At 44.7% G+C, this 22,843-nt stretch overlaps 1 protein-coding gene across 1 annotated transcript in view; it reads right to left on the reverse strand.

Annotated features, from left to right (window-relative positions):
- Nucleotides 1-22,843, reverse strand: part of trrap (transformation/transcription domain-associated protein) — a 92,410-nt gene that overhangs the window by 58,760 nt on the left and 10,807 nt on the right. Inside the window, 25 exon segments of the mRNA XM_063893640.1 lie at nt 684-890; nt 1,005-1,271; nt 3,456-3,584; nt 8,009-8,207; nt 9,278-9,459; nt 9,710-9,874; nt 10,120-10,239; nt 10,746-10,865; nt 11,537-11,557; nt 12,532-12,600; nt 13,108-13,278; nt 14,895-15,016; nt 15,346-15,442; nt 15,559-15,720; nt 15,868-16,128; nt 16,272-16,469; nt 16,652-16,869; nt 17,096-17,295; nt 19,289-19,440; nt 20,680-20,880; nt 21,553-21,809; nt 21,889-22,054; nt 22,150-22,341; nt 22,438-22,632; nt 22,743-22,840. Coding sequence (XP_063749710.1) covers nt 684-890; nt 1,005-1,271; nt 3,456-3,584; nt 8,009-8,207; nt 9,278-9,459; nt 9,710-9,874; nt 10,120-10,239; nt 10,746-10,865; nt 11,537-11,557; nt 12,532-12,600; nt 13,108-13,278; nt 14,895-15,016; nt 15,346-15,442; nt 15,559-15,720; nt 15,868-16,128; nt 16,272-16,469; nt 16,652-16,869; nt 17,096-17,295; nt 19,289-19,440; nt 20,680-20,880; nt 21,553-21,809; nt 21,889-22,054; nt 22,150-22,341; nt 22,438-22,632; nt 22,743-22,840 — 4,169 coding nt within the window.

Below are 22,843 nucleotides of genomic sequence, written 5' to 3' on the forward strand. Positions count from 1 at the left end.
GGACCGGTTAAGAGGCATCATTTAATTCAGGGCACTCAGATAATCAGTAAAAATAGCTCCTCAGCTGTCCCCCCCATGTGGTTCTCTGAAATTGCCACACTGAGCAGAGAGGCGTGCAACAGCAACACATGGCTGGGGATTTACATTTAACTCCGAGTGGAGGCGGCTCACCCTGGTTTACAGGAAGTGAGAATAACACGGTGACATTTGATAGTCAGTAATTGGTCATCCTTGGAAAGATGGGATGAATAGGGCAGATTTTTTGGGGGATTATTCCGTATGCCCCAACCAGCCTCGATGAAAAATGCCAGGTATCAATAAATCCAATAGAGAGAGTAGGAAGGAGTCTTAACTCAGGAATGAGTCAGCATTTTAGCACTTCCAGGCTCCCTTTACTCGTTTTCTCTGAAATAAGATCCAGGAACACAGGCTAACAAGATTATCAAATTTGACGTGTCTTAAAAAAAGGCGTTCCTTATAGGTAGCAAAATACAAAAGCTACATTAGCCGCCATTAGCTTAGCATTGGTGACTTGCTTTTCTTCTGGCGATTGCATTTATGCTTCAATATTAAATTCCAAAGAAAGACTTGGGGGGATTCCTTTGTTGCTATCGTCTGGGTTGGCTTACAATAAATACATCCCGGCCCCCCTCTATAGTGTTGGGCTGTCAGAAGGTGCTCACCCTGAAGTGCTGCACGATGAGGTGCAGTATGTGGACCAGCTGCGGTACAGTGTGTCCCTCCTCCACGATGATTTTGCGAGTCCAGTGCGTCAACATCTGGTGGCCGTCCTCCATGCGGGCGGGCACGGCCGGGGTCAGGATGGCCATCGCCTGCCGCACGATGGCGCGGGCCTCCATGGTGTGGGCCTTCAGCAGGCTGTGGAACACCTGTGCAGAGGAGGGGTTATGTATAGATCCATTACACTACTGTAAAGAAACAATGGATGTGGAATCTCTTTAGCTCCTATCCCCCCTCTCTTCCCTCTTTCCACGTCTCCTCACCTGCAGCACGATCTTCTTGTGAATGGCGAACTTGGCGATGATGTGCGCCAGGAGCAGGTGTCCGCTGTATTTGCAGGCGGGGTCAACGCAGGCTTTGGGCAGCAAGCAGGGCCAGGCGAAGGTCATGAGGCGGCGCAGTTTGCTGTTGCGTGACTTGTTGTTGTCATGGATGTGGTGCGGGGCGTGCTCCACCAGCAGGGTGGAGAACTGCAGCAGGCAGATCCTCAGCGAGTCCAGCAGATCGGCCTGCTTCTCTGGGTCCAGAACCTTGGAGAGGGATGGAACAAATGTGGGGTTAGAGATGGTTGAGTGAGAGGGAGACAAGTGCTTTTGTGGCGGAGTACAGTATATGTGACCAGTCAGTAACAATGAATCTTAGGTTGCATGATTTGGAGAAATGCGCTGATATTGCAATAACTTTATAGGAGATAATGATCCTTATTGAAACATAATTCACATTATCATTAAAACATACTGATGTTATTGATAAGATGATCATTGTGTGACTTTTTAAATCAGATTTTTACAAAATAATACTTTAATATTAAGTCTGTAGAGTACCGTATGTAGGCTGGGACTTCTCTGCAAGACCATACTGTTTCTCTCAGATATTTTTACATATTTTGTCTTCACCAAAGGTTGCGCTTAATGCGTTTTGAGTATTATTTTGTAATAATATAATCTACAATATATTATATAATAATTATATTTCATCCAATAGAGTGGTGCAGGAGAGAGTCCTATACCAGGGAATGAGTTAGCATGTTATCCCTCAAAGTTCCCTCGTCTTAAAAAGGACATAGAGCGCCGTACAAAATTAAGAGACCACTCCAAATTTTTCTTAAATCTTTATCTCTAAATTTATGGCAGACATTCCAGTGTCTGTTGAATTGCAACACAGAGGAATGTTGTCAGTAGTTTATAGAATACAATAATAGAAAAAATGCATTCAACTCAAAGACATACCTATAAATATTAAAACTGATAATGCTGAAGTGGTCTCTTAATTTTCAAAGCTGTATTACAATTTTTTTCAAGTTCATTTCTTTGCTCTCGTACATACACTGTATAGACAAAAGTATTGGGACACCTGCACACTACACCCACATTCAAAATTCTTAGGCATTAATATGAATTTGGTCCCCCCTGTAAGAGCTTCCTCTCTTCTGGGAAGGCTTCCTACAAGATGTTGGGAGTGTGTCCCACTCATCCAGAAGAACATGTGTGAGGTCAGACCCTGATGTTGGACGAGAGGGCCTAGCTATCCATTCTAGTTCATCCCAGAGGTGTTCAGTGGGGTTGAGGTCGGGGCTCTGTGCGGGCCAGTCAAGTTCTTCCACACCAGACTCATCCAACCAGGCCTTTATGGACCTTGCTTTGTGCAGTTGGGCACAGTCATGCTGGAACAGGAAAGGGCCTTCCACAAACTGTTTCCACAAAGTTGGAAGCATGGAATAGTCCAGAATGACTCGGTGAGATGAAGCATTAAGAATCCCCTTCACTGGAACAAAGGCCAACCCCAGAAAAACATCCCCCCTATACCAGTGTCCCAATATCTTTGTGTATAGTGTATTTCGAGTCCGCTCTCATTTTGAGATGAATTAAATGTTATTTTTCCCAGTTTTTAAATGTTTGGTGAATGAAACACATTTTACTGAGTGTAGACACAAATGTGCCCGGCACCTGTTGGTGAGTCTTTCATCTTCCCCGACAGAGAGAGAAGAAGTCTTGGATGACTCAGCACACCATACGGCGTTATAAAGACAAACACATTCTTTGAACATGATGCTCACTAAATGTTCCCAAGACAACATTTGAATGACGTAGCACCACAATGCATCCCCATCTGAGAGGGAGGGAGCGGAGTGAGGAAATGTGTCTCAGCCGGCGCGTAGAGGATCCATTAGCCGCCATTAGGCCCGGTGTTAGTCAGTGATGAGATCCGCCGCAGCACAAACACACATGCTGACCTTTCCCCATGGTCACAACATGACATTTACACCGGGAATTATAGCCCCGTCTGATGGATGAAATGTGATGGTGGGAGGGGGAGATAAAAAAAAAACAGAGACAGATGGAAAAGAGAGGAAGAAGAGAAAGATAGAACAACCGAAATTAAGCAGTCAGGTAATGTGTGCAGGCCGCTGGAGAAGAAGAAGACTAAAGGGGATGTAGTTGATGATGACTGAGGGTATGGAGATGTGCTGAACTGATCAGACATTATGAGAGGAAATGCAGCAGATAATGAAATCAGGGAGATGGATAGAGAGACAAAGCTGGTGAGTAATGATCAAACGGAGGAAGAGAGCAGATTGAATTTGAAGAGAATACCTGCAAGCCTAAGTGTGTGTGTGTGTGTGTGTGTGTGTGTGTGTGTGTGTGTGTGTGTGTGTGTGTGTGTGTGTGTGTGTGTGTGTGTGTGTGTGTGTGTGTGTGTGTGTGTGTGTGTACCTTGGTGATGAAGACACTGGTGATGCTTTCTGGATTGTCTCCTTCAGGGTTCGGGGGTCCAAGCAGCTGCTCACCTTCCCCCTTCTCAAAGCTGTGCAGGAAGGCTAGATTCAAGATGTGCTGCAGCACCTATGAAACAAGGAAAACACACAAAATGAATTCCTTTTACTAAAGGAGGACATGCAACCTCGAGTCTGTCAGGTTTTCAAAGAGTCACAATGGGTGATTTGGCTGGTAGGAGGCCGCTAACAAAGGAGAAAATCACTGAGTTATCTTGTGTGGTCTTTCAAAAGCTGCTTAAAAGAAAAAATCTGTGTCAAGTCTTCACAACAAATAATTGAGTGATGAAATAGTATTTACTCTAAGGTCTATTCAAAAAATCAGAGCGACACGAGTCCTTTTCAAGTTGATGACAGAGGAGGATTTTTTGAGAGTGAAAAATAACTAGGAGCATAAAAGACACTTGAGGAACAGAGTCAGTGTCAAAGGCCACAAATAACAGCGGTTATACAAAACGTGGCATTTCAACAATCAGATGAAAACGACTTTCTACTCTTAACATCATTTTCCCTCAGAAATCCAAAAGAAATTGGAAGCAAAGTGAAAAATAAACAGCTTTTTGAACATCTGAGCATGTTAATTTGTCGCAGTAGAACCTGAAAATAAGCAGAATGGGGCCCTTTTAATACACACACAAAGAATTTTAAGAAAAAAACAACACATTGCTGAAGAGAGAAAGGCTTAAAACGCAATTTAAACACTAAAAACTGAAGGGATTGTTATTTATAAATGAAGAAAAGGCTTGATTAGCCGGTAAAAAGCACTGGGACAATACAGCTAATGACTGCATTTAACAAAGAAGCTGCCATCTGTTTTAGAAATCCATAAGAAATTGGAAGCTAAGAGAAAAAGATCGAGCTTTTTGGACATTAAAGCATGTTAACTTGTCACATTAGACACAAAATACAAATATGAAACGTGAAAATGAGCAGAATAGGGAGCATTAAGCAAAAATAAAACATTGCTGAAAGAAAGAAAGGCTTAAATGCAATTGAAACAGTAAAACTGAATAAAAGGGTTTGATTAGCCGGTAAAAAGCACTGCGACATTACAGCTAACGACTGCATTTAATAACAAAGCTGCTATCTGTTAATGAACCCTCTATTCCATCCATCACTGGGGAGGACGGGGCATCGCTCAGCGGAGAACGAGCTGTGGCGGCATATGTTCAAGCTCCTCCATTAGCACATTATTCACATGCACAGTGCACATGCATGGCCGATAGACGCACACACACACGCATGCAGAAACACGCGCACAACTAAATTAAGACGCAAAGAACGAGCGCGGAGCACCGGCTTCATCTGTTCCTATTAATTCTGAGCTCTGTGACATCAATCACTGCAGGATGGCAGTGTATTTCTATAATGCTGTTAGAAGCTGGGCTCCTGCAGGCTGTGAGTGTTAGTGCATATGCACACACACGCACACACACTTTACCTCTGGTCAAGGAGCCGATATCTGGCTCTGCATGTGTGGTAATTATCTTTAATTCCATTTCCATACATCCAACAAACAGCATGACTGTGTTGCAGCAGCAGTAGGGTTCCTCTGCAGCTACAGAAAATCTTAGGTCTTCCAACAATGCAACATATTATAAAAAGGACTAAATAATAATACAATACAAATAACAAAATAAAACTAAAAAGAAGCGCAAAATGAAACAGAGTCGTTTAGATTACAGTAAAATAGTGAGTAGAATATAAACACAATAAGCTAAATGATGCATGGAGTGTTTGAAGTGATCAAGTATATGCAGGACTCTATGTACAGGTAGTAGAATTAAATATACAACACCAGAATGTAAGAGTTAAGATCAAATATTAAATCCAGTTTGTTCCTTCAGAAAGGAGGGAGATGGACTGGGTTGTGTTTAATAACTCCATTCGCACCAGGAGTGTGCAAATAATGTACGTCTTGAGCCACTCCCAGTTGCATTCTTGAATTGTTCTTAGAGTACTCTGTCTATTTGAAGCACATATTTCTACTTTTTCTCTCAGTGCTTTAGTTTTACATAGGATAACAGCTGCTGGATCTCACTCATTCAAACTCTAAAGAGGCCCTTTTATGCTTTTCTCTTTCCTGTAGTGTGTTATACAGATTTGTGTGCATGTAAATGGTCTGCAAAGGCTAAAATCCTAACGTTCCCTCCAGGCTAAGTGGCGGGACATCTCTAAGCGGTCGACCAATCCCAACAGAGCGGTCCAGCAGAGCAGACTGGGCTCTGGTTTCAGACAGAGGGTGAAAAGAGGCGCTGCAGCACAGGCAGTATGAGAACAATAAAGAGCTTTTTGAACATTAAATGTCACAGTAGAGGCACAAAATACTACTATAAACCTCACAATTAGCATAATAGCGCCACTTTAAGGTAAGAACTCTGCATCAATAACGTGATTTTATTCAGCTCGTTTGGTTTAATGCTTGGACAGGAATATAAATGGCACTTCATTTGTGTTGATAATAAAAACGCACTTAGATGTTAATCTGCTGTACCTCCTATTTACTCGTCTCTGTAGTAAAGAAGTAAAACAACTGTTAATGTGAGTGAAAACCTTTTCCTCTTCACCCAGACCTCACACAGGTACATTTGTTGATGCAGAAGAGGTGTATAACAAGGGCAACAACATGCATTTGTTTCATCCTCACACCCCCGTTTGATTCCCATCGCCGGTGAGGAGCGGATACCGGCGCAGCGGGAAGACTCACTCAACGTAGTGGAGAACTTCTGCTGCACTGTACATCATGTCGGGAGCACGAAATGTAACAGCAGAGTGCGAGACAGACGCGCTGTGCTTCACACACTCCTTTGTTTGCCTGGAATCTACTCCATGAATTGTCAAAACACTTTTAAACAGAAAAAAAGCAGGAAAACTTTCTGGAGGAAACAAAACGAGAGAATGCCGGAGCAGCGTGAGGTCATTCTGCTCTATCACGGATGACTCATTGCTGCTGTCTCTTTACTCTCTCCCTCGCACACACACACACACACTCCACCCTGCCTTGAAGTGAAATATTCTCAGAGTGATGCAAGAACCTGACCCTCTACCTAACACACACACACTTTCCTGTGATAGTATGCCCCTGGGAAAATGCTAAAGGCAATTACTCAAATGTCAGATGACTGCCACACATTCTCTTGCTCACGATTCTGATCAACACACACACACACACACACACACACCCTCAGCCTCACATACACAATGAGCATCTGCCTGTGCACCAGAGGAGGACAATTAAGGGACAAACAACAATATGAGCCACGTTCTGATGGAGGGTCTGCAATCTGAGGGACTCAAACCTGCTCAGCTAGAAAGTCAAACGCAGAGTTGGGTTTTTGGAAACACGCCGCAGAGGTAATTGTCGCTTTTCTTCCCCTTGTCCATACTGTATGTCACTGAGGCCAACTGAGCAGAAAAGGGGTAGGGTAGCATCCTAAACATATGTCCTTGGGAGTGAGGGTGCACTTGCCAGCTTCTTCTGTGTGTGTGTGTGTGTGTGTGTGTGTGTGTGTGTGTGTGTGTGTGTGTGTGTGTGTGTGTGTGTGTGTGTGTGTGTGTGTGTGTGTGTGTGTGTGTGTGTGTGTGTGTGTGTGTGTTCTTCTAACAGCCATTTTGGCATTGTGCTCGTGAGTGGCAGCCAGGCCAGGCCTTCCCCACTGACCCGTTTGTACTTAACAGCAGTGCTGTTGCGTTTCTGTGCCAGGTTGTGAGCCTATTACAGCTGGGCAAAAAAAAATGTGTGTGTGTGCATATGTTTGAGTGTGTGTGCGTGCGTATATGTTTCAGTGTGTGTGGGAGAATGAGCTTAATTAAAACGCAGTCTGAACGATTGTAATGCTTGCAGCAGCAGCAGCAGCCGGTCAGGTGGAGGGGACACAACCATTCATCTGTGAGCCTCTGAGGGTCTGACTTCACACAGAGTGACCTTCGTGACTCTTTCAAAAAACTTCTGCTGCAAAAAACACCGACCGAGAAACACACACCGACCAGGAAACACACAGAGACCAGGTCCCACACAGCTCAAAGAAGTTTACATAATTATAGTTCATCACTAAGTATAGGACTGGGCAACAATGCACAATCTAAGATTTAATATAGTTTTACAGCAAATCGTTTCCACAGAATGTAGCCTCTGTTTCAAATCAGCATATTCATATCAACATTTCTTTCTTAAGCAGGCTATATAAAACCAAAAATGAGCAATAACTGCTGTGCTCGCAGGCTGCACAGACACATTAATCCCTCCCTTTGAGTGTTATTGTGTCTGGAAGTAAGAACTCTATCTCCAAATGTCGACCTTTTGCACATTGTAGGAAAACAGAGATTACAAATATATCCATGCATTCAGTCGAGGTGGAATGGTCGGCTGGTTTTGACCCCCGCAAGACAAATACTGTTTTAGTGAGACTGTGTATTAAACCCCTGAATATCACTTGATGTTTAGTCCAAAAGAAGGTTGTCAAAAGCCAAGTTTCAGGTCCCTGTAGCTCGTACCTTAGCTTTAAGCTCATCGTTGAAGTGCGGGTCGTTGAACTCCACGAAGCGGAAGAACAGTGCTCGTTTCTGGGCGATGGAGTAGTTCTTGGGGATCTCCTCCTCCATGTACTCTTTCAGGAAGGTCATGTTGCAGAGGAAGCGTCCTGTGAAGGCCCGCAGCAGCTGGAAGAGCAGCTCGATCTCCGAGTAGTTACGCCTGCAGAGGAGAGGGGAGGTCAACGAGTTCAATGTACCGAGAGAGATATGTCCACAACCATCCTGAACGTGGGACGTTTCAAAAAAGATCCAATGTGACTCGGAGGAATTAGCCAGTTTTACGCTTAAAAACCTCCTTATTTTTAATCACTAGAAGGTTACACATGCTTCAAAATCAGTGGCAGGAGAGGTCTGAGTTAATTGTAGGGTCTGAAATAAACATCTGCTGTGAGTTTGTGCACAGACAGTGAGGTGGGGTGAGAGGTCATAGGAATGCCTTAGAAGTTTCGGTAACACTTTACTTGAATGGGTGTTCATAAGACTGACATAACATTGTCATAACAATGACATGACACCTGTCTTAAACATTAATGAATACTTATGACAGTTGTCGTTAAGTGTCATTCGGTAAGTTATGTCACTTTTGATGTAAAGGTGACATTGTTTGAGATGTCCTTGTTATGACAACTTGACATAAACCAAGACAACATAAACATGTCATAGGAGACCTAACTGTCAAACTTAAGGAAAACGTTTAGCTTGATATCTTAATGAAAAGGACAATATTTATGACACAGTTGTAATGGTTTTGTGACAGCGAGTGTCAAAACCATCCATATATGACGGTTTAATGTCGCGCTAAGATATCAAGCTACACGTTTTCCTTAAGTTTGACAGTTAGGTCTGCTATGACATGTTTATGTTGTCTTGGTTTATGTCGAGTTGTCATAACAAGGACATCTCAAACAATGTCACCTTTGCATCAAAAGTGACATAACTTACCGAATGACACTTAACGACAACTGTCATAAGTATTCATTAATGTGTCAGTCTTATGAAAACCCATTCAAGTAAAGTGTTACCGAAGTTTCCAGTCCTTACACAAGCTAAAGACTAAAATATGGAGCTCAAGAGGCACTTAGTCATCATTTCCTCTTATTCTAGAGTAGTTCTTCAGCAATAATAGTCCAGAGAGAGGGTTTGATGTTCCTGCCTATCGCAGATGTCCATTTTCAGATCAATTTCCTCCAATAATTAGGCATTTTCCTACCATTTAATGATTCTACATACTTGCAGTAGCTGAGCAGGCAGAAGGCCAGCAACTTGGGCTCCTTCCAGTTGGTGGCGGCCATGTTGTCTTTGCGATGTCTTTCCTGGAAGGCCTCGCTGACCCACACTCGCCTCAGCTGACTGACCAGGGAGTGCTGCCCGGCCAGCCAGCCCTCGTCGTTCTTCACTATGATGCTGATAATCTGCGGGGAGGGGACGGAGAAGAAGAGAGAGAAGGAGGTTAGAGGTTGTTTGATGGATTTACTGAGAGTTATGGAGTATTCAGAGTAGGATCAACCATTAGTGTCATTAGATGTCATTTTTCGAGGTTAATATTGAGGTATTTGATCAGAAATGTTGTAATACTGAATTGATTCCATATGGCGTAGTCTTTTGTGGTGTCGTGGAAGAATAAATTGATAGAGTGTAAAGGAAATATACACATTTGTATACCTTGATAGCCTGGAACTGCAGGTCCAGTCGGGCTGTGGTGGTGGAGGGAGAGCCGGGTCGGACGGTGGCTGCAGTGCCAGCGGGAACCAGCAGGGGGACGAAGCGGTTCGGATTAGAGGCCAGCACGTCTCTCAGAGGCTTGGCATCTTTGTGTTTCAGGAAACTCTGTACGAGGAATAGATCAATGATGTAAGTAAAATGACGTATCGTAAGTACGAGTAGAGGGAACCATGTTTACTTTATTGGATCCAAAGCTGCAACCACTGCATTTAAAAAAGATACAGGAAATAAAGGATGTTTAATATCGTCTCAATATGGTGTTAACAAGCCTAAAAACACCCGATATATTCCCAATTATAGCCGATTAAAGAAGCAGCAAAATGTGCAAGTAAAAGCTGCCAGGGTCTCACCATGAACATGCGGCTCCACTGGGGGTCGTTGAGCGTAGCCTCCATCATGAACAGCTCCACCGTCTGAGATGGGTGGCGTGTCAGGAACTTGATCAGAGGCTCCCTGAAAGGACTGCCGGCCTGGAGCGAGAGGGAGGAGGGAGGCAGAAGAAGAGACATTTTAAAAACAGGAACAAAAGGTGCGAATTTCATGAAAGCAAAAGCACGTATCTGTGAAGATCGGCGCTGAATAAGAGAGGTTTAAAGTGCTATAAACTAGATCAATTAGGATTTGGATGTTTATTGGAAGATGTAAAAGTGAATTTGATCACTTATTTCTTTCTACCATGGCTGGTATTATCATGTGCTTCACTATTTTTGTAATAAGTTGGTCTACTGTTTTGTAATTTTGCCTTTTATCTGCACTGTTAACCTCCCTGCTGTGGGGCAAATAAATCTGACTCCAATCCATTGCATACCTGCATAAAACGCGTTAAATATTCATGTGCAGGGTTATGAGTGTTGTAGAACTGAGGTCCTTTTCATGCATCTTTTTTTACTGCACCAAAAAATGAACATAAAACCCTGGGAGATCTTTTATCTGCACAACTACATGGAACGCTATGATGAAGAAGTGGGGGTCCTACCTCGATGAGCATGGCCCTCTCCGTCTTCATGACCACCTCCAGCAGAGGCTTCACCAGGGTCTGAGGCGCGGCCGGGATCAGGTGGAAAAGGTTGATGATGGCGGAGCAGATCTTCATCTCCTGGAGAGAGTCAGAGAGACAGAACAGAGGAGAGAAGGAGACAAGGTGAGTTTTAAGGAAACATGAAGGAAGTAGACAAGGAAGGGGACATCATTTCTTGATTGACAGTCAACTGTGGAGAGATAATCTCAGTGAGAAAATGCAACCTGTGTTCGGTTTACTTCCCACAGAACACCTTGCATGATCCTGTGCTTACATCTTGTATAGAGCGGTGCAGGAACGAGTCCTAAAACCCGGAAGTAAGTTAGCATTTTACCACTTCCGGTTCCCTTCTCAGAGTGAATGGGATTTCTCCGTAGGATTTTGGAAAATAGCTTGAAATAAGGTCTGTGGTTGACACAAATTTAAGAGACGGATCACGTTTCGTTCTACGACATTAAATACATCAGCATTGAGGGAACCCATGTGCAGCTTACTTCCGGGTCTGCCAACAAAAATACGTCATCCCTGCACCGCTCTATTGGGGATATTCTAAAAAAGGTGCAAAGGGGAAACGGTGAGGGTTTCTAAAAACAGGTAGGGGTTAGAACTGGGGTGACATTTCTAAAGACAGACAAGGGACAAGGAAATACTTTAACAGCACCACTACTACCACGACATCGGTTTGACTAAGAAAGAAATCACTGACGGAGAGTCACCAACAGAGGGCGCAACACCGGGTCACATCTCACCTCAACGCCCTCCAACGCAGGCTGTGCCGGAACGGGAGACAATGGTCAGAGTCAGCAGAATAGCATGTGTGTATTTTTGAGTGGAAGGTGAGTGGATTAGACAGGGTGTGTATGAAGTGAGCGGGCCGACAGCGGCAACCTTTACGAGTGACCTCAGGAGGAGGAGGAAGAACTTTTCTCAGGAGGATAATCGGGGCAGGGGCCATATTGGATTGTCTGAAACGATGGCATTTGGAGGAAAAACGCTCTTCTGACAGATTATAGGTCAGCGATACAACAGCTGACATTTTATTTTGAAAATCCTCTTTGTTTTACTTTCTTCTATCCTCTCTACTTTCTCGCCTACATGTCTGTAGTCTCTGTTTCTCGTGCGTGCTCCATTTCCCTTCTCACTTTCTGTCTTCATCAGCTTAATTGACCCCCCCCCTGACCCGGGCTTTATTGTTGCTGCCAACACGCACAAAGACTACCGGTTCGGAGGGAAGGAAAGACAAAAGGGGCAATTTGCATCTCATTAAACACTATTTTGCAACGGGACAGGATGAACCCGCATTAAGAGAAGGGAGGTAAAAAGAAATCTGTGAGGGAAAGGCAGCTGTTTTTTTTTTAACTCACTCCCCCTCTTTCTCTCTCACCTTTTCTCTGCCTTTACAAGGTTATCTGTCGGGGAGATAATGAGGAGACGCAGCGCTGGGCCCACCACCGCCTGCCTGGCGCCTAATTAATCATTGATTGTAATATGGCCACTCACAATTCATCGGGGAGGTGGGGGCCACTGAGAGGAGGTGTTGCAACATGTGACGGATGGCTTTGTGTAAAAGGGGCGATTTCAAGTGTGTGTTTGGACGTTTAACAGAACTAAGTAAGGTGAGAGTGGATGGCTATAATAAGAGAAGTCTACGTGTTATTAAGAGTTAGTATTCAATTTCTCAGTGTTGTGAGGTGTGTGTGTGTGTGTGTGCGTGTGTGTGTGTGTATGTGTGTTTTATACTTACACTGCCATCGCTTCGCTGGCCTCCCTTGTGTGTTATTACCACCACCTCCATCCATTTCCTCAAGTGTTGCTATGAGACACAGAGACATTATAATGAGTGTGTGTGTTTGTGAAGTATGTGTGTGTGTGCACTTCTGCTTATTATTAGGTAGAAAATGGAACTGGATATTTACTCAAGAGATGAATTAAGTATTAAATAACAACTTTAAAGCTTAATCTCGGCTGCATCTCAGCTCAAATGTGCTACGGGAATGCACATCCCGAGATACATTCGCTTATGTTGGGTTTTTATGATCACATTTTTACTTTTACTACCTGTTTTAATTATAAATCTTTGAAAAAATACTAAATATTTAAATGTATGCATGCAATTTCTCACATATACACATGTTTTCTTAACTTAAACCTGCACAATATTCAATATTCAGCTTCAGATACCCAAAAATCATCTGAAATTGATAGCCTAGCACCAACACTGCCACAAAGAGGAATTTGTTTTGATGCCACAATAAATTCCCTAAAAATCTGGTGTTTTAAATCAACTATGTTGGGAGATGAGGAGGCTGGAGTTCCTCACCATCATCTGATCACAGAACTTGTCGTTGAAGGAGTTTGGGAAGAGGCGCGTGACGGAGGTGAGGCGGTTCACCACGTTCAGCGTCAGGCTGCGGTAATCCCCCAGCATCATCAGCAGGGGGCGCATGTGAGTGTGGATCTGATCCACCTCGATGGTGGCGCCCTCCAGGAACTTAAGTAAAACACAGGGAAACATTATGTGCATTTAGAAAAAACTTAAATAAAGGTTTGTAACGATCTAGAAATATTATATATAGTGAGTTCACTTATTTTTCAATTCATTCAACATTTTTATATACAGTTCAAGGTTCAAGAAGACAAAGGTACTCTGGGTAGAACAGCTTATAATAAATCATTTGAATAAATAGCTGCTCCGTGAGTTATTCTGTTATCTTTTGGCAAATCAACAACAAACTTTATGATTAAAAAAGCTTTAAAAAGTAAAAAAAATCCTGAAATATTTAAAGTTCTTATAGTGAAAATGTAACAAAGTCATGAACAGGTGCTGAAATTATAATATAATACAAGAGAAACAGAAAATAAATGTCAGACAAACACATATACAGACCACAATACAACTAACTTTAAATCTATATAATCATTAGATGTTGGTATTAAAACATGCACAGACGCCAAACCTTTATAACACTTATGCTTTAGCTTTAAAATATTACCAAAATCTGTCACCAGATATTCCCCCCCAGCCCGTATTTTTAAATCATTTTCATTTCCCTGACACGCACACCATATTTCCTCCACATTAGACCTGGCCTTGTCAGGGTTTCCAGCCCCATGAACTGCTCGCTACCCCTTGTGTCTCCGTTAAGGAACTAAGGCCACTCAAATGAGGGCATGACCAGCCATAAACAAGCACCCATGCTAAGAGCAAACACTGATGATGCACACACACACACACATACACACACACACACCACACACACAGACAGGGACAGGAGGGAATGATGCATGGCAGCCACATTAATTTTCCTCTCAGTGCTGAGAACAAACACTCCATCCTGTATCGATCTGGCCATGGCAACGCTCATTAGTACTAGCAGGGTGGAGAGGAAAGAATGGAGAGGGCGAGAGAATGGCTAGCCACCCCCCCCCCCAAAAAAATAAGAAAATCACTGGATAGTGAAAAGGAGTGATGGAGCTGAAGAAAGAAAAATGAAGGACACAGGAATGGAAGGAAAAGAGGACAAAGAGCTGGAGGTGAAGGGACGGATGGGATGGATGTTGTGATGAATAGGAGGGGGGACAGGTTCATGGAGAGTATGATAAAGCGGAGGGAGGTCCGTGTGAAGGTGGGCGGGGAGGAGAGGTTTAACAATAGGGTCTCAAATGACATACAGATGAAAGAATAGAGAAAAAGAAACTTAATTAAGAAGGGAGAGCTCAGGAGAAGAGGTGCATGTTTGGAAGATATTTAAAAAGGTGCCAACAAATTCACTGGTTTGATTTTGAGCAGATCACTTCAAAGCCTAAGGGCACGGTCTTTAATCCAGATTAGGAAAGGTCACGTCTGTCTTTCTCGCTCAAAAGGGAGCTGCTGTTGAAGTGAGTGATGTTACACAGCTCTGAGTCATCGATTAGGTCCTGGAATAAATTCCAAATCAATGTTTTGAGCCGATGTACGACGCTCAGAGAGGAAAGGAACCCAGTGACAGGTGACATTTTGACATGTGGTGAGATTCTTTGAAGTGCAACACATTTAAGCAATATATTTCCTTTAAATAATGATGTATGTAGTGTTATTACCCAAGAACTATCAGGTGTTGCACTGACCTTCCTCATGCACGCCTCCCCTGCTTCTTGCAGCTCATTGTTGGTGGAGTTGAGAGCTTTGAACAGTGCGGCGATGATCTTCTCTCTGGACTGCGGCAGGTAATTACAAGCTGCAAGGGCGTCTAAATGGGGAGGAAAAGTTACATTCATTAAAGGACAACTGAATAAATCAGTAACACAGTTTGAGTAGGGTTTTTAACTTATGTATAACCAAGATAAAATGACAAAATATGGTCAGAAATGAAAACAGCTTCTTGATATATGAAAGTAGTAGTAGTTCATTTGTTGTTTCAGTTTTCTCCAGGTTGAGGATTTTAGTTTGCATGAATTATGGAAAGTTTGCAAAATATAGGGACTTATCTTGACCCAGAATAAATTGCAAATTGCACAAAAGAGGACATAAATTGCACAATTCAAACAATACATAGGAACGTTGAGCAGGAGTACTCACTCAGAGCAGCGATACGGAGGGGAACCAGGGAGGGGAGGCTCTTGTAACAGGGCAGCTTCATCAGAGCAGCATCCTCTGCCTCACACAGGTTCAACAGCTGGAGGAAGAGGAGAGAAAAAGTGAAAATCAGGAGGTAAAACTATTTGGTTTCAGACTTCTTTGAATGTACGTATTGTGAAAAGGGAAAGTAGGATATTTTAACATGTTGCATACTTCTGTGTAGAAGACCTTGTGCTCCATGACATTGAGGTCCATGGTGAAGAGGCGGGGCTGCAGGGTGGTGCAGAAGGTGTTGCCCTCCATCAGGCCAATCTGGGCGTTGGCAGGCTGGTGGCGGAGCAGGTGCTTCTTCGGGGGAACCATGTCTTGCAACACCTGAAGAAAGAAAGACAACCGAAGTAAATAATAGTGAATAGTTAGACCCCCTCCCTGGTTGTAGCTCAATTTGATGCATTTTCCATTAAGTTTTATGTAGCACAGCGCTTCTATGTAGTGTAAGAGAACTTTAGTCCTTGGCTTCACCTCTTTGTGTGGTTCCATGATGACAGTCACACTCTTGCCGGTGACCTGGGCGAGCACCTGCAGGGAGTGCATGGCCTGCTTCCTGACGGTGGAGTTGGGGGAGGTGACCTCTCGCACCAGGTCGTGTGTGACCATATGGAAGGACTTGTCCTGGGCGGCGAGCAGCTCCTCCGTCTTTTCCTCATCCTTCAGAGGGGTGGCACAGCGCACGAGCAGCTGCTCCAGGGTCGTCTTAGCCATGGCTACAGCTCCGTTTGACACCTTGTGGTTAAAGAATCAACAGATTAGTAAATAAACAGCCATTAAGAGAGAGTGTGGTGTTTAATTCCACCTGTAATATCTCTTTCGTGAACATCAAGAGTCAATGATTTGCTGAATATATATTTCCAGTTATTTCCCCTCACCTCTCCTGTGAGGTCCATCATGACGAAGAGCAGAGCCTTGAGGAAGGTGAGCTGGTTCTGCAGGACCCAGATCAGAGGCAGCCTCTCCATCAGGAACTTGATGGACACCACACCGCCCAGCTTGGCATACCAGGCCTGCTCATAGCAGCAGGCGCACAGACGCTCCACGATGTAGGAGAACAAGGGCAGCTGGCACGCCTGGAGAGGAGGAGAAGAGGCCATGGTGATAAAATGATCCTGATTTTAGGACTTATAGACAACTACGTACATTGATAATTTATTAAAAGGAAGCTTGGTTGATAGCATAGTTAAGCATAAGAGCCAACATCTTTACTGCATTGACAACCGACTGAACCCCCCCCCCTCTCCCGGTGACTTACCCTCTCTTTGGAGCCGAGGATGATGCTGGCCACGTCGAAGATGACGGCCAGGGCCACCTCTCCGATCTTGCACAGCTCCTTCTCCTCGTAGGCCATGCAGATAGCGATGGCGTCGATCAGAACCAGCGGGTCCATGCCCTTGGAGCCGTTCTCCTCGCTGTGGAACATGGCGGTGCTCGGCTGGCTGCCCAGCTGGTAGCTCGGCAGCAGGAAGGGACCTAGGATCACGGGGGGGGGGGGGGGAATTATGATATAATTTAAATGAGTGGATCTGAAGTGGGCTGCAAAATGTTGTGTCTGATACAAAGGCCCTTTGGGATCAATAAAGTAAATCTTCTGTTAACCAGAGGACACAGCTGGAAAGAGACGGATCTTGTGGTGCAGCAGGGACTGAGTGCTGAAACAGAGAGCTAATATTGGATGTAGAGCAGCAGAGCCCCTCACCACACTGCTGGGCCACGGCCACCATGGTGTAGTGGCGGATCAGGCTGGCGACGAATGGCAGCGCGCTGGGCCTCAGGTCCTTTATCACGGCCGACATGAAGGCCCCGGTCAGTGCCTGCTCAAAAGTCCTGCGGGCCGGCGTGTCCTGAGCTTTGTAGCGGTGAGAGATGATGACATTGGGGATCCACTTATCAGCGAAGCTAGTGGGGGGGAAAACACACAATGAGGAGGATTACAGATTAAGAAGCGCTGTATGACATGTAGAGATGGGACTTTCTTTGAAAATGTAGATCCAGGTGGCTTTTTCTGGAAAATAGCTCCCTCTGCTTTCTCTCCCTCTACCTCCCTCTCTGACCCCCCCAGTTGGTATTTTTGTTATTTACTGCAGCTGAAGGCAACAGGGCCTTGGTGTGATTGAACAGCTGTTTTCTCCATGCTTGAGCTTGTGTTTTATAATGCCACACGCCAGGGGCAGACCTGATGGATCGCTTCATTTCATTACTGCCATTTAAAAGACCTGCTCTGCGGAGGAGGAGGAGGCGGAGGAGGAGGAAGAGGAGAGGAAGGGAAAGCGAGCCGCCCTCTGCTTTGTCAGATAGAAGGCATTTGATGGTTTGCTCGGTGTTTATGTCTTTTAAAACTGAAATGGTGACCACACAGTGAGCAGAAACTGAGCAGGGATCGGTTCAGGAGATTAAGGGAGACAAAATATTTCAAAAGAGAGAAACTGCAAAACCCAAGATCTTACAGAGGAAGGGGCAGGCCTCCTGATCATAACTGACACACTTCATTATCCCGCAGAATGTATATGTGGTGTGTGTGTGTGTGTGTGTGTGTGTGTGTGTGTGTGTGTGTGTGTGTGTGTGTGTGTGTGTGTGTGTGTGTGTGTGTGATTCAGTGCTTGATGACAGGAGGGTGTAAGGGCCGTGGTGAAGCATCAACAGACAGCGGAAAGTCAATTAACCCCCCCCCCGCCTCGGGATCAATGATGGTAATGTGACAAACCACCCGACAACCAACCCACCCCCCTACCACCCAGCTTCCTGTTTGTCTGTTCATGTGTGTGTCTCCGCCTCGCAGCGAAGCCCGCCAGAGGGGGGGGGGGGGGGCGGGTAATTAGCAACTCTGAGAAGGAATTGATGAGGTGTGTGTGTGTGTGTGCGGTGGGGACAAGGGTGAAGACGTGATGTGAGAGCAGGTGGAGGGAGGGGGGGTGGAGGTGTGACGATATACCGGTGAGGTGGAGAGAGCCGACGGCGGGGGATGTATGTCAAGGTGGAGCAAGTCAAGGTTAAAGAGGGGATCAGAAACATGAGATTGTATCCTCTTGTGACGACTTGAGTGCATTTCCGCTCGATGTGTGTTCAGAAATGTCAAGGACTATCTGACACATCTCAAATCCATCTTTAATATTTAATTGAAACTACGATTGCTTTTCAGACTCTAAAAGTACAATGGAATACGGCCCACACCTGAAACGTCTGCTTGTCTTATAGTGTTCTCCTTAAATATATTACATATGTTAATAAGCCCAATTTTCTAATAAATTCAGTGAATCAAAAACATTTTCAAAGAAATCTTGGTTGATAAAAAAAAAAGCTCAATAACATATTTCCATAACCAGCTGGAAATGTTCCCTTCATATTTCCTCTTATTACCAGCAGTCTGAGGCTCCTGTTTGAAGGGATGAGCTGCTAACAAAAGAAATGAAACCCTCTGGAGAGTTTGATTTATTTTTCTTAAAGCATATTCAAGTATCAAGAATAATTGACCTTTGTTTGATTGATTTTGCTAACTTATAACTTTGGACACCCCTGGTTTAAATGACCGTCATATGCTAGTAGCTCAGGCTGTAGGGACTTGGCTTTGTAACCATAGGGTCGCCGGTTCAAGTCCCAATCAGACCAACGAATTCAGAGTGTGGACTGGTAGGTGTAGAAGTGCCCTTGAGCAATGCACCTTTACATATATGTGTGTGTATTAAAAAGGTTATGTGGATAAATGGATCTTTTCTGCACAGAAAGCTTCTGTCTAGTGCGTCATCACCTTTAAGTGCCCAGTGACTTCACTGCTTTACATTTGGTGACAAAAACGATCTGATGGCCCCGGAAAATGTGCATATTCCCTACATACTGTGAGGTGCAAATACCACATAACCACCATGTGCCGCAGTCAAAGCCAGACGTTTCTTACTTGGGATGAGACAGGAGCTGGTAGAGGGCGTGCTTGTTGTCGTCCAGGCTGGTCATGGCCACCAAGAAGCACTTGATGACCTCCCAAGCCTGCCGTCTGTAGTACGGCTCCGTGTTGGCGCTCTTCAGGCAGTCCAGAGCCGTCTCTATCGCCTTGAAAAAGAAACACACCAGACAAACCGTTTAATTATTCTGAAGTTCCCATGTAGCGAAAATCCATACGATTCACCGGGGAATTAAACTGCGATTCACGACTAGCATCTGATTAATGTGCAGGAAGTAACACAGGGCGCCATCTGGCCAAGCAAAGGTCATTATGATTCCTACATTACGGCTTGACAAGCCCACACAGGCACTTAAAAAAGGGAGAAAATGAGCTAATTAATGCCACTCAGAGCGGAGGGGAGACGATGAGTGTCGGGGAGTAGAGGGGGGAGATAAGACCAGAGCAGAGATGAGTTGTCAGTGTTTTACGATATTTCTGTCAGGGAAGTACTCTATTACTTGAATTTAGAAGTGAATTGAAAGAGAAACAGGAGATTTTAAATGCAAAACACTGACATGTTTTGTACAGGAAATATTTCAGTTAAAGAAAATGAGATTGGAGAAGTAAAACCGAATTAGAAAAAGGCTTAAAAGTGAAGTATTCTGCTTGAATCCCTTTAGGATGTTTTACTTTACCCTGAAGAGATCGAAGTTTTCCAAACCACAGTTATGTGGTCTCTCCGTTACCTCACAGCACTTTAAGCCCCCCCCCCCACCCCCCGAATCCCTCAATGTGCCAACTATCCATATGGCTGAATCATAAGCCTAGAGATTCAAGCCTTCAGCCTGCGTGTGAGCAGCGAGTGAGAGAGTGTGTGTGTGTGTGTGTGTGTGTGTGTGTGTGTGTGTGTGTGTGTGTGTGTGTGTGTGTGTGTGTGTGTGTGTGTGTGTGTGTGTGTGTGTGTGTGTGTGTGTGTGTGTGTGTGTGTGTGTGTGTGTGTGTGTGTGTGTGTGTGTGTGTTGCCTCTGCCCAGGATGATGATGGCAAACACACAGATGGATAGCCAGAAAGAAGGAGCAGCCATTAGTGAGAGTAAATAATGCCGTCATGGTGGCCCACACTAGATTGATGATTACTGACTGGGGCTGAGGAGGAGAAACAGGAGATGAATTTAATTACCTAGAGGACACACGTCTACTCACTCGCTCTCTATCTCACACACACACACCCTCTGACAAGGATGTATTGCTCTCAATGGAGCACAATAATGAGGAGTATCAAGAGTTTAATTCCTTTTCTAAAATAGAACGGATAAAGGGAAGACAGACTCAGTGAAATCCTCCAAACAAAACTGCTTATTTAGCCTGATGACAGACAGGTTGAAGCTGGGGTGTGTGTGTTCCTACCTTCTCCATGGGCAGCTGTATGGACGCCTTGCAGTCGGTGAATTCGGCCTTGATGCTCGGGCCCTGGACCTCGGTCACCACGTAATGCAACCTCTGGGACTCCTTCAGCATCTTCCTGTTGCTGCCACCGAACTTCCCCAACACCCGGTAGGCCACGTGAGAGATGCTCTCAGCCGGGTTACGAAGGGTACGCCACAGCGCCTGCAGGAGGAGAACGAGAGGAGTTGATAGGAAAGAGAATAAGGGGGTAAACTATCATTTAAAACAGGGGATCATGTCTGGATACATTGTAATACCCACTATTTACCACTAGAGGGTAAATATGCCAAGTGCTTTTAAGTGACTTATCTAAAATGCTTGTTTTCTTTTCTGTCTGATCTATGTGTTTGTCTCCTATGTTGACTTAAACAAAGAGTTTTGCAAGGATAACTTTTATATATTTCTTTAAAATATGTGAGGAAAGTGGGGGTAAAGTGTGTCCAGGACCTTTTCAAGTCACCTTTCTTTCATCTATGAAAACAGGTGATAAAACACACTATAAAGTACCTTGGGTTAATTAAAGAGTACATGGAGAAATTGAAACTAAGCTGGAGAAACATGAAAGGGAATACATTTGGGTCATACTTATAAGATAAAGTAGTGGTGCACTCTATGGTGGCCAACACGAGTATTAAAACAACACACACAAGATCAATTAGGAGTTTTAAAATGTGTATCCTTGCAGAAACACCTCCTCTTAAGACATAAACACAGTAGAGGAAACATTGAGGTCAGATTTAGAAAGAAGATCTCCAGAACTGCTGCCATAACATCAGCTGTTGGATCTACAGTGTCAGCTTCACTTGGCATTAGGATGAGGAGAACAGCTCTGACCTGCATGAGCTCGGCTCTGACGGGCTGGATGTGGTCGTACAGGAAGTCTGGCTGCAGGTTGTCCACACACAGCTCCAGGGTGCGGAGGCCCTGGCTGACCAGAGTCTGCGAGCCGTTGAGGGCCGACACCAGCGGGTCCATCAGCATGGGTAGGTACGGTAGCAAGGAGCTCAGACGCACCGGCACCGTCAGACACAGCTCCACAAACAGGTCCTTCATGTGCTGCTTGTGGAGCCCACTCTGAAGCATGTTCAGACCTAATAGCATGGAGAGAGGGGGGGGGAGTATTAATGGAGTTCTTCTTCCATCTTTAATTCAGAGTGGGTGAGGCGTTACCTTGCAGCAGGTTGGGCAGAAGCGGGAGGAACTCCTGGTAGAGCAGGTCATGGCTGCCTCCACCAATGGAGCGGAAGAGAGCACGCAGAAGCAGGAAGTAGTTGTAAGGTTCCTTAGCTGATTGGGCGAGCTCCATGGAGCTGTTCACGATCTTGTGGAGGTGTGGCTGAGGAAGCAGGGACAGTTTAATATTAGTAAAGAGTCACAGAGAGTCACAGAAAGACACTGCCTCGGAAATAAAGACAAAAAAAATCCTCCTACCTTTAGCATCTGCTCGTTCTCGGCAGCAAACAGCGACACTGAGCCAAACACGAGTTTGAAAAGCTTGAGGTAAAGGTTTGAAAGCTCGACATTAGAGCCCATCTCTGGCAGTCTCTCCAGGAGATACTCCACGAGGATGGTGGCAAACAGAGCCGACGTCGACAGGTTGGCCAGGAACGAGTTCGCCACAATCTGGGAGACAACAGAAGAAGACAATCGATAATCTCCTGTACAAAAAAATGATACAACAGCACCCCATTCCTTCTTTGTATGCAAATTATTATCTACCTGCAGGGCGTAGTTCTTGGAGATCCTCTCCACCATGTACGGCACGGTGGTCTGGAAGATCTCCTTGAACGTGAGGGGGTTCATCATGGTGAAGACTCCGGCGAAATGCTCCAGGACTTCTTTCTCCTCCTTCATGCGAACAGTCTGACAGTTTGCCACCCTGATGTACGTCTGCTGATTGTTGGCGACCTGAACCTGGGGAGGAGAAGCACTCTCGTTACCAGAGACATGTCTTACCGAACGCATATGTGAAGGATTTTAATATGAGACAAAGTTAGTGATGGTAAACGAGTCATTGTCTGTACCTGGTAGATGTCCAGGGCCTGCATGGCGTATTTCACCAGCTTGATGTAGATCTGGGTCTCCTTCGGTTGAAGCTGCTTGTTAGGAATGAATTGGGCCTCTG

The sequence above is a fragment of the Eleginops maclovinus genome, chromosome 10, assembly GCF_036324505.1.
Source record: "Eleginops maclovinus isolate JMC-PN-2008 ecotype Puerto Natales chromosome 10, JC_Emac_rtc_rv5, whole genome shotgun sequence".
In the NCBI taxonomy this organism is placed as follows: domain Eukaryota; kingdom Metazoa; phylum Chordata; class Actinopteri; order Perciformes; family Eleginopidae; genus Eleginops; species Eleginops maclovinus.